A 15,124-nucleotide genomic window follows, 5' to 3' on the forward strand; every position below is an offset into this window, starting at 1 on the left:
CAGAGGCTCTCTGCAGCCCAGAGGCCCATCCGAGCCCCGGCCTGTGGTGACGAAGCAAGCATTCTGCTAGGCCACTCATGCTACCTGCTCAGTGACCATCCCCTTGGGGCTGGGGACTCTGGCTGGGCTGAAAGGACTGGGTGCCACCATCTTGTGGCTATGGGCACCGCCATCTTTGTGACAGTGATGGTTAATTTGCATAATACCCTTTTATTAGATAAGATATATTATGAGAGAGAATATGACAGATGTAATAAAATGTCAACAATTGGGGAATCTGGTTGAAGTATACGGCTTTTTGTACTATTTCAATTAGAAATTTTTTTTAAAATGATGGAAATGTGTCAATAAGGTAATTATTGTTGTAGGGTGTTTTAATCCTGGGTAATTTTCTTTGCTTGATTGTAAATAACCTCATGCATATTTTTTTGGAGAAACACTATATATAATCTTACAATTATACCATACATTTATTTCAGTACTTTTGATTTTGAAAGATAATAATTGTGGTAGTTGTTTTGGGCTTAGCAGACTCATGCTTTGGGTTTTTATTATGGTTCTGGCTTGGACACCAACATAGATAGACTGAAGAGAAAAACCCTGAGGATCTGCAGAGACCATTGGTTCTCACCGATGGCCGTGTGACTCCTTTGTATTCCAGCTTATCTCAAGGAGAAATATAACTCTGTCAATCCAACTTTTTCAGTGTATTTTTAGTAGCAATCTTAGAAAGAAGGAGTACATATTCAAATAAATAAAAAAACATTATATAAGTCCAGAAAGCTTAGTTACTGCTCAGAACTATCTTGGGATGAAATATGTAAACATGTCAAGAAAAATCATAAGTGTAACTGCCAACAGTGACTATACATGAGTGGTGATATGAGGGAGTAAGTAGAAAATTTAACCATGTCTTTAAAATTACATCTTAATAGAGATAATATATTTATCTGCTATAAAGTTGTCAAACTATGAAAGGAGATCCATGCAAAGTCTCACTCTTTGCTGTGTTCCCCAGATTCTTAGTTTCCATCTCCAGAGGCAACTGCATTGAACTGTTTCATGTGTAACTCAATATATTTGATGCATGTAAAAGCAAATGCATATTTTTTCTTATACACAAAAGGTAGCCACTTACATTTTAATTTAAAATTTAATAAAAACAGTATTGCTGTATGACTTTTAAAAGAAAGATTGAGAGAATGAGGTGTGGGTAAAGAGGAATGGTAGAGTTTTTGTGTGCTGGCCTTGTCAGGCATTATAAAGAACTAGAGGCCCGGTGCTGAATTCGTGCATGGGGTGGGGGGGGGGGGCAGTGGGCGGTTGGCGGCTGGCCCTCCCCCCTGTTTGAACTGGTTGAGGGAACAATTTGTATATTAAGGATGTGGATAAATAGAGTTATGGACTCTGCCCTATACTTAAATTACAGGCAGTCCTTGGGTTACATCAGAGATCTATTTCTACAGCATGACGTAACTCGATTTTCGACATAAGTTGGAACCCACCTACATAAGCACCTATGTCACTCACATGAAGCACATATACAGCAGTAATGAAGTGAAACAGTAAAAAAAATTTAAAAGAAAGATAACAATTTCTGACCTCTACTTGCGGTAAATAAATCATAAAAAACATAAAGCACAATGTACATACGTCAATATGACGGAATTATTTTTTTTTTATAAGCACTGTAATTGGGAGATGACGATGTAACCATGAAACGACATAAGTCGAGTCCGACATAAGCCGAGGACTGCCTATATATGTTTTGGAGAATTTGAGAAATGTAGAACATGTTCAGGGATTGGCTATAGTCCAACTTATGGTACTCTGATTGGTTACAATCATATTTCTTCAATCGCATAGATTTAAGCAAGTCTATGTTACTTGCTTGACATTTTATATAGAACAAATTGTCAGTTCAGTTGTAATTATGAGTTTTTAGAATATATCACATTTATGAAAAATTAGTATCATGGTGCATTCATAAAATGGAATATTAGTCCGCCTTAAAAAGGTCAGAAATTTTGATATATACTGCAACATGGATGAACCTTAAAGGTGTATTAAGTGAAATAAGCCAGTCAGAAAAGGACACACATACTGTATGAGCTCTAGAGTAGGCAAATCCATAGAGACAGAGTATTTGTCCGGGCTTGAGGGGAGGAAGGGATGGGAAGTTAATGTTTAATGGGTACAGAATTTTAGTTTGGGAAGATGAAAAAGTTCTAGAGATGGATGATGGCAGTGGTTGCACAGCAGTATTAATGTACTTAATGCCACAAAACTATACACTTAGAAATGGCAAAAATGGTAAATTTTATGTTTTACCACAGTAGAAAGGATACGAGCAATATTTCAGGTTTTGTCAAGACAGCATACTGAGAGTATAATAGAAAAATATTTGTGTAACTACTATAATATAATATAATATAATATAATATAATATAATATAATATAATATAATACTTTATTTCATAGATGTTATCTTCAGGAAAGCACACCGGACCTGCTAAATTAACACATGGAAAGAAGCAGTAAGTAAAATTAAAGAAGCTTACAACTTCAGGAAATCTCGAGATTTTTCAGGTCTTTGGGCTGGACTAAATTTAACTTACCCTAGAAAACTAGTGGGGCCTCTACCTTCACAAAACTCTAGGTAGGGACCTTCCATATCTAACCCTGTTGATCATTTTAGTGTTTAACAGGCTTTACAATCTTCATAAAGTGTTATATAAATCCATCTTCTTACATGGTTGGACAAGTTTCTTATCCAACCTTTGCTTAAAAGAAAATGATTACTTACAATATATTCTGGGGGGGAAATTGTGTATTTTTTTTAAAAAAAATATTAAACTTGTTTTCTAGGATCCATTTAAGAAAGATATCACGTTGTAATGCAGATTCTGGCTATCCCATCCATTCTGACTCAGAAAGTCAGGTAAGATTAAACTGATTTGATACATTGCACACTATTTTAATTCATCTTCAGGTAAAAGCTAACAAGTGGGGATAAAAATTCAAAGATAAACTATTAATTGCCCTAAGGAAATATGAATGCTTTTGCTTTAAAACATTTTCTACCAATACTAAATAGTTCCTAAAAGAAAATTTAAAACTATGCAATGTTTTCTTTTCCTGCATTAAAATTATATACAAATGTTTCCAAATGACTTTCTCCTTACAGACTGAAGCCGTACAAGGGCTTGATGGCTGTGCTTCTTTGCTGCGGAACATTTTGAGAAATGAAGATTCAGGTTTTATTTATTAAATGCTTCTATTCTGATCACCCTTTCTCAATTAGTAGTTCCCTTAATGCTTACGAATTTTTGTTTTAATTTTTTAATTAACAGGTTCAGAAATAGTATATTCAGAAAATAGATATAATCCCAGACTCTTAGAAGGCAAAAGACATGGATCTAAAAAGAAAGGACATGAAAGTCATACTGTTCCTTCATTAGTCCGGAAAGAAATTTGTAAGTCTTTTTTTACTTTTTTATTTAAATATAATACTTAATTCTGAGGGTTTAATAAATTATCAGGATTATGCAGTTGGTCTTCCATATTAATATGTTGGTTATTCAGGTGTGTGTGTGCTTATACCTCTCTCTCTTCAGCTTCTAATTGCGAAGTAGTTTTTATTGATTTCAGAGAGAGACAGCGATAAAAACATCAGTGACAAGAAAGAATCATTGATTGGCTGCCTCCTGCATAACCCTACTGGGGACCAAGCCCACAATCTGAGTACACGACCTCCTGATTCATGGGTGGGTGCTCAGCCACTGAGCAACACGGGCCAGGGTGATGGGGAACCTTTTTTCTGCCAAGTTTCCTTTGGATATTTATAACATCACACCTGGGCCATACAAAATTATCCACTTAAAAATTAGCCTGCTCTATTTGGTCAAAGATTTAAATAACTCACCCCTAATGCCTTGGCAGGATCAGACCAAATAATTAGGCCCGTGAGCCAGACATTCCCCATCCCTGCTCTAAACCAATGCTGACCAATACTACAGCCAGTTTAATTTTATAAATAATGTTTACTTATTTTATTTATTGTGTAAATAAAAGTTTATCAGAGCGTAGCCATACTAATTCATTTATGTATTTTCCATGACTGCTTCTGTGCTGTAATGGCAGAGTTGAGTAATTGTGACACAGAGCCCACCTGGGCTGCTAAGCCTAAAATAGTTATCCACTAGCCTTTTAAGAAAAAGTGTGCTAATCCTGTTCTAAACTCTTAAAGCAGAGGCCTATGTATTAAGGCCCAATGGACAAAGAAAGGATTGATAGTACCAACTGCCTATTCCTCCAGTGTCCTACTTTTTAAAATATATTTTATTGATTTTTTTACAGAGAGGAAGGGAGAGGAATAAAGAGTTGGAAACATCCGATGAGAGAGAAACATGGATCAGCTGCCTCCCGCACACCTCCTACTGGGGATTTGCCCACAACCAAGGCACATACCCCTAACCAGAATCGAACCTGGGACTTCTCTGTCTGCAGGCTGCCGCTCTATCCACTGAGCCAAACCAGCCAGGGCTGACCTACTTTTTTCTCAAGGCAGGTTATTTCTTGTCCAGGTCACCCTTCCTCAAGGAACTCTCATTTGGAATGTACATGGTTGACAGTAGTGGTGCCATGGTAGCAACTTGGATCCTAGCTTAACGCCTTAATACTCAGAGTTCTAACAGGAAACAGAAGGCAAGACTCGAATTAACATAATTCGAGAAGGGTTTATTTACCACAAAAAAACTCATTTCAGAGGTGTTAGTGGGGTATAGAGAGTCCACAAAAGATTGTATCAGCCCAGTGCCAGCAGCAGCAGCAGAACAGTTATTATCCATGGGCCTTAAAGGATGAGCTGATGGAGAGGTCACTGGGACTCAGAGATACTGTTGCCTAGGGTAGGCCATCTTGAGAAGAGCAGTGAGCTGCTTTAAGGAACAAAGCCAGCCCAAGGTGACCTCATAGAGTCGGAATAAACATTCTTCTTTCTTTTTTTGATAATGTCAAGATTCTGTTGGATTAAACCCAATTTGATTTTTATTCTTACAAGCTAATAAGTTAGCCTTACTATGTCACAGATACTGGCAGGAGATACAAGACTTCTGGGTCAGATACAAAGGAATTTTTATTCATACCACAGCAAGCACCATGTATGTCAGCATATTTGTTTGGTTCCCCTTTGCCATCAATACCCAGGAAGGAAGTACGATGGACACAGATGGATGTTGCACATGCTAAGGGTTTAAGTTTCAACTAAGGAACACTGAGTTGATGATTCCATTGCTTTGAGTGGTAAGAAGTAAGCAAGCCTGTACTTGTCTCAAGGGAAAACACTACTTTATCCCTCAAGATTGCTCAAAGTTTCAACCTTAGAAATGGCCCAGGTAAAGAGCTGAGGTGAAGGCCTACTTTCTTGGTACACAGCAAGACATGTAGGAGCAGAAGAGACTCATGAAGGACTGTCTCATAACAGTGTAATCCATATAGATCAGCAGCTTAGGGAGAGCAGGGTGGAGACAAGCAGAGGATGGACTTGGACTTGGACGAGCAGATGAGAGATATCCCGCAATCTGAGTCCCAAGCCTTAAATTCATATTTACAATATTTATTTATTTATTTATTTAAAATATATTTTATTGATTTTGTACAGAGAGGGAGGGAGAGAGATAGAAGCTAGAAACATCAATGAGAGAGAGAATCATCGACCAGCTGCCTCTTGCACACCCCCTACTGGGGATATGCCTGCAACCAAGGTACATGCCCTTGACCGGAATCGAACCCGGGACCCTTCATTCCCCAAGCCGACGCTCTATCCATTGAGCCAAACCAGTCTCGGCCTTAAATTCATATTTAGATTAGAATCAAATGGGCAGTTCTGGCCTGTGATCAGATTACAATATTTTTATTGTCCTTTCGTCATCAGAAGGTGAGACCTACTGCCCATAGGACAATAGGGCAATATTAGAAATTAGTTCTCACTGACTTATTTACTCCTAAGGTTGACTCATTAGAAGCAGAAACATCCTTTCCTTTAGGTCAGTACTCCATCTTTTCTAGTTTACCAAACTGTAGCACTATCTAGAAAGGATATATATTTTTTGTGTGGTCGCAGCTGTTTTTTTTTATATACTTTATTGATTTATTCACAGAGAGGAAGAGAGAGGGATAGAGAGTCAGAAACATCGATGAGAGAGAATCATCAATCAGCTGCCTCTTGCACGCCCCCTACTGGGGATGTGCCCACAACCAGGTACATGCCCTTGCCCGGAATCGAACCTGCGACCTTGCAGTCAGCAGGCCGACTCTCTATCCACTGAGCCAAACCGGTCCCGGCTGGTCGCAGCTGTTAATACTCTGTTACCACAGTGCTCAACAATACATAAAAAACCATGCTCTTAGTACTTGGTCTTTTCCATCTCTCCACAAGTGAAGTAAATCATAAATAGAATTTTAAGGAATCTATTAGAATATATTAATTAGTACATATGTAAAATCTTAATTTTAACATGCTTTATCTTACTATTGGAGATATTGCCCCATATGTGTTTTCTTCCTGGGACCTGTTGGCTCATTTAGTGTCTATGGAGTCGAGCTTGCCTACTTTGATGTATATTAGGAGTAAAGAGGCAGAGTGGCAGTTCCAGTAGTATATTGAGCTTACTTTTAGAGTATTCCTGACAGTTAAGGAAAAAAATCTTTAATTTAAAAAATTCTCTCTCTCTCTCTCTCTCTCTCTCTCTCTCTCTCTATATCTCTATATATATATATATATATATGTGTGTGTGTGTGTGTGTGTGTCTATATGTATTATACATTTATATGTGTATTATACATTTATATATGTATTACACATTTTTATATGTATTATACATTTATATATGTATTTTATATATATATTTTATATTTATATATATGTGTGTATATATATATACACACATATATATGCGCTAAGAGTCCAATTGTCTAGGTAATGATGTCACATAGCAACGCCTGGCTTTCTCTCCCTAGCTACTAGCCTCCTTGCAGTTTCTTCACCCCAGGAACACGGCTTGCATGATAGCTAGATGGAAATACTTTACACTGTAACCAAATGTCTGTGAGGCTTTTTCATGTGCCTCATCTCATTTGATCCTCACAGAAATCCTGGAATAGGTAGATAGGAGACCCGGTGGAATCCTATTTTCTTTTCATTAGCTGGAAAATGGAGATTTAGAAAGCTTAGAAACTTGACTTGATTGAAAAGAAGTAAGAAATGGTAGACCTTGAAAATGACTTCAGGTTTTCTCACTGTGCAGAAAAATATAGTCAAACTCTGCTGCAGTTAAATATTTTACCCTTTGTTCTCCCTGCATGAACTACAATAATAATCTGCTTCATATTGATATTTCCTGTTGTGCTGTTGACAATTACCTGAAAGAGAAGTTGGGGTGCTTTTACTGGGCTGGAAAAAGTTTGGCTAAATCAGAAAGCAGGTTTAATTAAGCAAGTTTATTCTATACATATATAAAAGGCTAAATTGACTCGCAAATGTATAATACATATAAAGCCCTTGCTGGTGCCAATCACACATCTGTGTTTCTATCTGTCATTGTCAATTGTGAATTTGATTAACACTTCTGTTATAGAGAAAGGGTAAATAGCGATATTAAAATATTCCTCTTAATTAATTTCCTTTCAATGTGCACGGATTCATGCACTGGGCCACGAGTTTTTTAATAAGCAATTTTTTAAACATTTGATAACTGTTGAATACTGTAGGCACATGACTCTACTTTCAGTAACCTACATGTATTGCTGCTTTCACCTTGGGGAAATAAGCCACTACTGACAGAATACTTTCAGCATTGATTGCCTCCATCTAGGCTAGGTATTCTTTACATATTTCAAATTATAATAGGCATCCAGCTGTTCTTATCTACAGTAGGTATTTGTTCTATATTTGGCTGGCAGGAATTATCTCACCTGTCAGGCAGTGTACCTAAGGAGCAATGCTGTATAGCAGCTAGAATTCAAAGACTGAAAAAGTTTTGAGGACTGATTAAATAGATGTATCCTTGTCATGATTCTAGTTATCAACTGACACCAATTAGACATATTGCCATCCTAATCTATTAGGTAAAGTTTTCATGTAGGTGCTTTGGTGTGATGAGCAAGAGCAAGAAAATATGCTTGTGAAGTAACAGGTGGTGTTTTTTTTTTGTTCATTTAAAAATTGTATAGTAGTATAAATAAGTCTTTTATATCCATTTTTTTGTTTTTAACTTTTTTTGGATAATTTGCTTTAAGATTTTTTTCTCAAATATAAATCTTCATTATCAGAGTGTCATATGGACTCAGTTAATAAAGGAGCAAAGTAAGTCATTTTAATTCTAAGGCTTTGATTTTTAAGAAATGTTCGAGGCTCATTAATTTATGTTGGATGATGACATCTGCTGGCAGAAGCGTAATATTGTAACTCAGCTTTATCATAAATTGTGGAAACCATCCTTTGAAAAGGTGAATCAGAGCCTGAAGCTTGAGTGTGAAATTTGAGAATTCCTCAAACCAGACAATTCTTATCTTAAATGAGGCCAAAGGAAATCCAAGAGCAAAAGAGAGACCCACAAATTAAGATGAAAGAAAGAACTATGTGCTAAATGAGCTGACTATGATCTCACCCTCCATCATTTTAGATTTCAAAGTTAAAATATATTAGAGGATACTACAACAAAATATTTTCAATAAGAAATATTTCTCACAGACATGTTAATTAACCAATTTTGTTGTAGATCACTTATTCAGATAAATAACTAATATTGCTTAGAGTAGGCAGACATACTTAGAGGTTTATTATTGTTATCAGATGGGAAATTTGTGAAATATTTACTTGTTTGTTTTAAGATTTTACACTCATTTGGTAATATAGGTAATATTTATTGAGTTCTTAAAATGTGTTAGATTACAAGTATTATCTCGTTTATTTCTTACCATAACCTTATAAAGTAGATGATACTTTTGTTATTATTTTTCTAATGAGGAATAGGAGGTCAGGTTAAGTAATTTACCATAAATTACTCAGCTAATTCATGTTCACAGGAATAGATCATCTCAAAAGGAGGCATATCCCAAGTCAAAATGGAACTATCTAATATCTCCAACCATTTTTATAGTCAAATTTTAACTTAGTAGTTTTTTCCCTTAACATTTTTTTCTATCTTCATTGGTTAATTTTAATTTTTTTGTCATTAATTTTTTGCTTTTGCATGTAAGTTTTATGCTTTTTTTAAAACTATATTTTATTGATTTTTTATAGAGAGGAAGGGGGAGCGATAGAGAGTTAGAAACATCGATGAGAGAGAAACATCGATCAGCTGCCTCCTGCACACCTCCTACTGGGGATGTGCCCACAACCAAGTTATATACCCTTGACCAGAATCGAACCTGGGAACCTTTCAGTCTGCAGGCCAATGCTTTATTCACTGAGCCAAACCGGTTAGGGCAAGTTTTATGCTTTTAGAAATGTTTTTATTTTCAATAAACTATATATTTTTTTGTGCAATTCCATACCAGAAATTTAACTGTTTCATTTTTTATACAGTTAAGGGATAACTTTTATAAAACATAAATCTCGATAAATTTTTGTATGTGTATACTCCCATATAGTCACCTCCCAGGTGAAGATGTAGAACAACTTCAGCACCCTTTCAGGCTCTTGCATCATCAGTATCCTCACTATTATCTATCTCCCCATCCCCAGGTAACCACTTCTTTGACTTCTAACTCAATTAGATAGTTTTACCTATTTTTGAACTTGATATAAATGCAATTGTACATTGTGCAATCTTGTGTCCGACCTCTTTCATAAATCGCTGTGTCTGCCAAATTCATATATAAGTAGTTGTGTATATCAGTAATCTGTTCTTTTCCATTTCTATGTAGTATCTGTGATATGAGAATACCATAGTTTATTCATTTCTGTTATTCATGGCTATGGGGTGTTTTCAGTTTTTGGCTATTGCAAATGAAGTTATTTGTGCACATCATCATTATATACAGGGATACAATTGCTGTGACATTGAATATTTGTATGTTTAGCTTTGGTAGGTACTGCGAAAAGTCATATATTTTTCTAAATGTATCTTGTACTCTAATAACCTGTGGTCAACCAAGACCACAATCATTTCTGTTAATAGTCCTTTTTTTTAAAATCATTATTGTTGAGAGTATTACAGATGTTCCTCTTTTATCCCCCATTGCCCTCATTCACCCGGTTCCCAACCCACATCGGGTCTTCATCTATTATCTGTATCCATAGGTAATGCATATATGCATATAAATTCTTTGGTTAATCTCTTCCCACCCCTTCCCTCTGAGATTTGTCACTCTATTCCATGTTTCCATGCCTCAGGTTCAATTTAATGCTTCAGTTTATTTTGTTCATTAGATTACCTGTTGGTTTATTTTGAGTTTTAGATTCAGTTGTTCATAGATATGTATTCATTGACATTTTATTCTTCATATTTTTCATCTTCTTCCTCTTCTTAAAGAATACACTTCAACATGGTGATAAATTCTCTTAGCTTTCTCTTGTCTGTGAAACTTTTTATTTGATCTTTAATATTAAATAACTAGAGGCCCAGTACATGAAATTCGTGCACGGGTAGGGTCCCTAGGGGCTGCTGGCTGCCGGCTGGGGCCTCCCTTCTCCAGGTCTGCTGGCTAGAGGGCATCTGAAGGAAAGCAGCACAGGAGGTCTGACCAGGACCCTGGTGAAGATCACCCCTCTCGCCCCACAGGGAGATGGCAGCATGGTGGAACAGGAACAGACTTTGTAAGAACCATGTCACAGGGTCCCTGCTATGACACTCTCCCCCTGCCACTCGCCAGCTCCTAATGTTCTGCTTTGTCATTTTGTGTCACTTAGGGGCTCCACCTGCCTGCAGGAGTCCCCACACAGTGACCACAAGCCCTGCTCCCTCTCCAGGTCAGGCTGGTCCTGCTGGACCAGTAAGTCTAGGACCGAGTCCCCTGGGTCAGCGGACTGCCACCTGGTGGAAGAGGTAGCTCCCTTTCTCAATGTGGATGAGGGTTTGGGGTGGGGGCAGAAGAAGGGAATGTCACTCCCAGTGACCCAAGCCAGTGGTCCTCCAGAGAAGAGCTTATTTCCCGCAGGCTTGATTCAAACCACGCAAGGGGCGGCTTCCCTGAGGCACTAGAGAAGCCATGCTCACCCCTTCCGGCTTCCGGTGGTGCCAGGCATTGCTCCAGTGTCTGCTCCATCTTCCCGTGGCCGCTTCCATGGTCCTTAGCATCTCAGATCCCCTTCTCCTTCCCTTCCTCTCACATGAACACCAGTCATTGCATTTAGAGTCCACCCTAAATCCCAATGATCTCATCTCAGGGTGAGATCGTAATCCCATTTCCCCCCTTTTTAAAAAAAACTTTTTTGTTAAGAGTATTATCGATGTCCCCCTTTTTCCTCCCATTGCCCTTCATCTGCTTCCTGTCCCACCCAGGCCTTCACCACCCCTTTGTCTCTGTCCATAGGTAAGGCCTGTATGCATATAAGATCTTTGGTTAATCTCTTCCCACTCCCAACCCCCTTTCCCTTCCTTCTGAGATTCATCAGTTTGTTCCATGTTTCTATGCCTCCGATTCTATTTTATTTATCAGTTTATTAGATTCCTTATTCATTTATTTTGATTTTTAGATTTAATTGTTGATAATATGTTTTGTTTTGTTTTGCCATTTTATTGTTTATTTTTACCTTTTTTTCTCCCCCTCTTCCTCTTAAAGAATACCCTTCAACATTTCATGTAATTCTGGTTTGGTGGTGATGAATTCCTTTAGCTTTCTCTTGTCTGTGAAGCTCCTTATCTGACCTTCAATTCTAAATGATAGCTTTGTTGGGTAGAGTAATCTTGGTTGTAGGTCTTTGCTATTTATCACTTTTAATATTTCTTGCCACTTCCTTCTGGCCTGCAAAATTTCTATTGAGAAAATAGCTAACAGTAGTGTGGGTGCTCCCTTGTAGGTAACTAACTACTTTTCTCTTGCTGCCTTTAATATTCTCTTTGTCTTGGCTTTTTAATTATGATGTGTCTTGGTGTGGACCTCTTTGGGTTCCTCTTATTTGGGACTTTCTGGGCTTCCTGGACTTGTAAGTCTATTTCTTTCACCAGGTAGGGAGTTTTCTGTCATTATATCTTCAAATAAATTTTTAGTATCTTGCTCTCTCTCTTACGTTACACACACACACACACACACACACACACACACACACACACATCATAATGTGAATGTTGGTACGTTTGAAGTTGTCCCAGAGGGTCCTTACACTATCTTCATATGAACACATATCTTTTTGCTCTTGTGATTGGGTGTTTTTTGCTTCCTCAAATTCCAAATTGTTGATTTGATTCTCAAAATTCTCAACTGTACTGTTGAATCCCTGCAAATTTTTCTTTATTTCAGTTAGTGTATGCTTAATTTCTGACTGTCTTTGAAATTCTTTTTTATGTCTGAAATTCTCATTAAGATCTTTGATAGTCTCACTGAGTCTCTTGAAATTCTCTAAGATCCTTGAGCATCTTTATAACCATTGTTTTGTACTCTGTATGTAATAGTTTATTTGCTTCCATTTCATTTAGTGTTGTTTTATTTATTTTATTTTTTTCTGGAGTTTTCTTCTTTTCTTTCATTTGTGACATGTTTCTTTTTCTCTGCATTTTGGCTCCTTCCCTGTGTTTGCTTCTATGTATTAGGTAGAACTGCTATATCTCTAGGAATTGGTAGAGTGGCCCTGTGTAGTAGGTGTCCTGCAGGGCCCAGTGGCTCAGCCTCCCTAATCACCTGATCAGGGCACTCTCAGTGTGCCCCAGAATGGGCTGTGTGCACAGTCCTGTTGTAGTTGAGCCTTGATTGCTATAGGTGTCACTGGGAGTATTTTACCTCCAGGCCAATTGGCTGTTAGGACCAACTGCGACTACAGTAGAAGAGCTGTTGTGCAGGAGACACCCCTATGGACCAGGACTTGCTTCAGTGGGACTGAGGTGTTCACTAGAGTCTGCCCCTTGAAAGTGTCACTCGTGGATGTGTAGAGTTGTAATCTGGTGTGGTCTGAAGCTGTCCACTGGGTGCATTGGCTCTGGGTCCTCCCAGGAGGTGTAAAGTCAGTCACTGCCTAGGGCCACCTGGCAGGAGCTACAGAGCAATCTGCATTTTGCTGTTACTTGTGTTGGGCTTGGAAGTGCCTAAGCAAAGCCAAGCTGTGAAGCAAGGCAGGCTGCTGCTAGTATTGGATCTTGCTGATGCCAGCTGCTGCTTGTCCGAGACATTTTAGGAAAGTCTGAAGTCTGAGCCAGGACAGGCCATTCATATGGAAAAGCTACTGCAAACAGCTTGAGTGGGGCTGCAGATTGGATGGTATGGGGTCTTAGGGAATCACCAGGGTGGAGTGAACAGTGTGAGCCAGGCTGATGGAAACTCAGATATGGCTGCCAATCAGCTCTGCTATGGGAACGCTCTCAGTATAGGAAGAATGACATTTGCCAGCACTTTTTTCTGGGAGAAAGCCACCTTCTAGTTCTTGCCTCAGTGCCAGACAATCCAGTTCCTCTCTATATGTCCCTGGGTCTCATCTCCTCCCCCCCAGCGCTGGAACTAAGAGGGAGTGGGACAGTATAAGTTTGTGTACCTACCCTTTAAGAAAACTGCCTGGGTCTCCTGAAGACTCCATGTCACTCAGTGACAATTCCTGCTGGTTTTTACAGCCCGAAGTTACAGAGGCTTCTCTTCTCAGCTCTGGAACCCTGAGCGACCTCTGCAGCCCAGATATTCCTCCCAATTAAAACACACCTCATGTGGGTGTTGGACCAGCCTGTTCTGCGCCTTCACAGCTCCTACCAGTCTCAGTTTGCTTTCTTCTTCTCTAGTTGTAGGACTTCCAGTCAGCCAGATTTCAGGTGGTTGTGAATGATAGTTGTTTTGTATTTTATTTTATTTATTTTTTTAGCATCTTTTTTAAAATTTTTTTTTATTTATTAAATTATTATCTGTGTACATATTTTAACATTGCCCCCCCCCCCCCCACATACCCTTCCTCCCCAGAGTTTTGTGTCCATTAGTTGTACTTATATGCATGTATATTATACAAGTCCTTCGGTTGATCTCTTATCTCCCCCAGATCTCCCTACTCTCCCTGGTGTAATTTTACAGTCTGCTTGTTGCTTTACTGTCTTTATATCTATCTTTTGGTTTGTCAGTTTATAATGTTTTTTAATGTCCATAAATGAGTGAGGCCATGTGGTATTTCTCTTTTATTGACTGGCTTATTTCACTCAACATAATGTTCTCTAGTTCTATCCAGGTTGCTGCAAATGATGAGAATTCCTTCTTTTTTATGGCAGCATAGTATTCCATTGTGTAGATGTACCATAGTTTTTGGATCCAATCATCTGCTGACGGGCACCTAGGCTGTTTCCAGATTCTAGCTATTGTAGATTGTGCTGCTATGAACATAGGGTGCATATATCCTTTGTGATTGGTGTTTTTAGTTTCTTGGGATATATTCCTAGGAGTGGGATTACTGGGTCAAATGGGAGTTCCATTTTCAGTTTTTTGAGGAAACTCCACACTGTTCTCCACAATGGTTGCACCAGTCTGCATTCCCACCAGCAGTGCACGAGGGTTCCTTTTTCTCCACAACCTCGCCAACACTTGTCGTTTGTTGATTTGTTGATGTTGGCCATTCTGACAGGTGTGAGATGGTACCGCATTGTTGTTTTGATTTGCATCTCTGGGACAATTAGTGACTTTGAGCTTGTTTTCATGTGCCTTTTGGCTTTCCTTCTGTCTTCTTTTGAAAATATTCTATTTAGGTCCATTGCCCATTTTTTAATTGGATCATTCATCTTCCCTTTATTTAGTTGTATAAGCTGTTTGTAGATGTTGGAGATTAAACCTTTATCAGTGGTAACATTTGCAAATATGTTCTCCCACACAGTGGGCTTTCTTGTTGTTTTGCTGATGGTTTCTTTTGCTGTAAAAAAGCTTTTTATTTTGATGTAGTCCCATTTGTTTATTTTCTCTTTAGCTTCCATTGCCCTAGGGGTAGTATCAGTGAAGAAGTTCT

General features: G+C 38.3%; 1 protein-coding gene across 4 annotated transcripts in view; it reads left to right on the top strand.

Annotated features, from left to right (window-relative positions):
• Positions 1-15,124, top strand: part of CCDC14 (coiled-coil domain containing 14) — a 58,708-nt gene that overhangs the window by 5,050 nt on the left and 38,534 nt on the right. For 3 of the 4 annotated variants that reach the window (XM_036446742.2, XM_036446743.2, XM_036446744.2), the window contains exons 2-5: positions 2,482-2,537; positions 2,869-2,941; positions 3,188-3,257; positions 3,354-3,476. In XM_036446742.2, the coding sequence (XP_036302635.2) occupies positions 2,482-2,537; positions 2,869-2,941; positions 3,188-3,257; positions 3,354-3,476 (322 nt within the window). Of the gene's footprint in view, positions 1-2,481; positions 2,538-2,868; positions 2,942-3,187; positions 3,258-3,353; positions 3,477-9,603; positions 9,749-15,124 lie in introns of those variants that run through there. The other variant, XM_036446745.2, reaches the window with a different exon arrangement.

The sequence above is a fragment of the Pipistrellus kuhlii genome, unplaced genomic scaffold, assembly GCF_014108245.1.
Source record: "Pipistrellus kuhlii isolate mPipKuh1 unplaced genomic scaffold, mPipKuh1.p scaffold_m20_p_2, whole genome shotgun sequence".
Classification (NCBI taxonomy): domain Eukaryota; kingdom Metazoa; phylum Chordata; class Mammalia; order Chiroptera; family Vespertilionidae; genus Pipistrellus; species Pipistrellus kuhlii.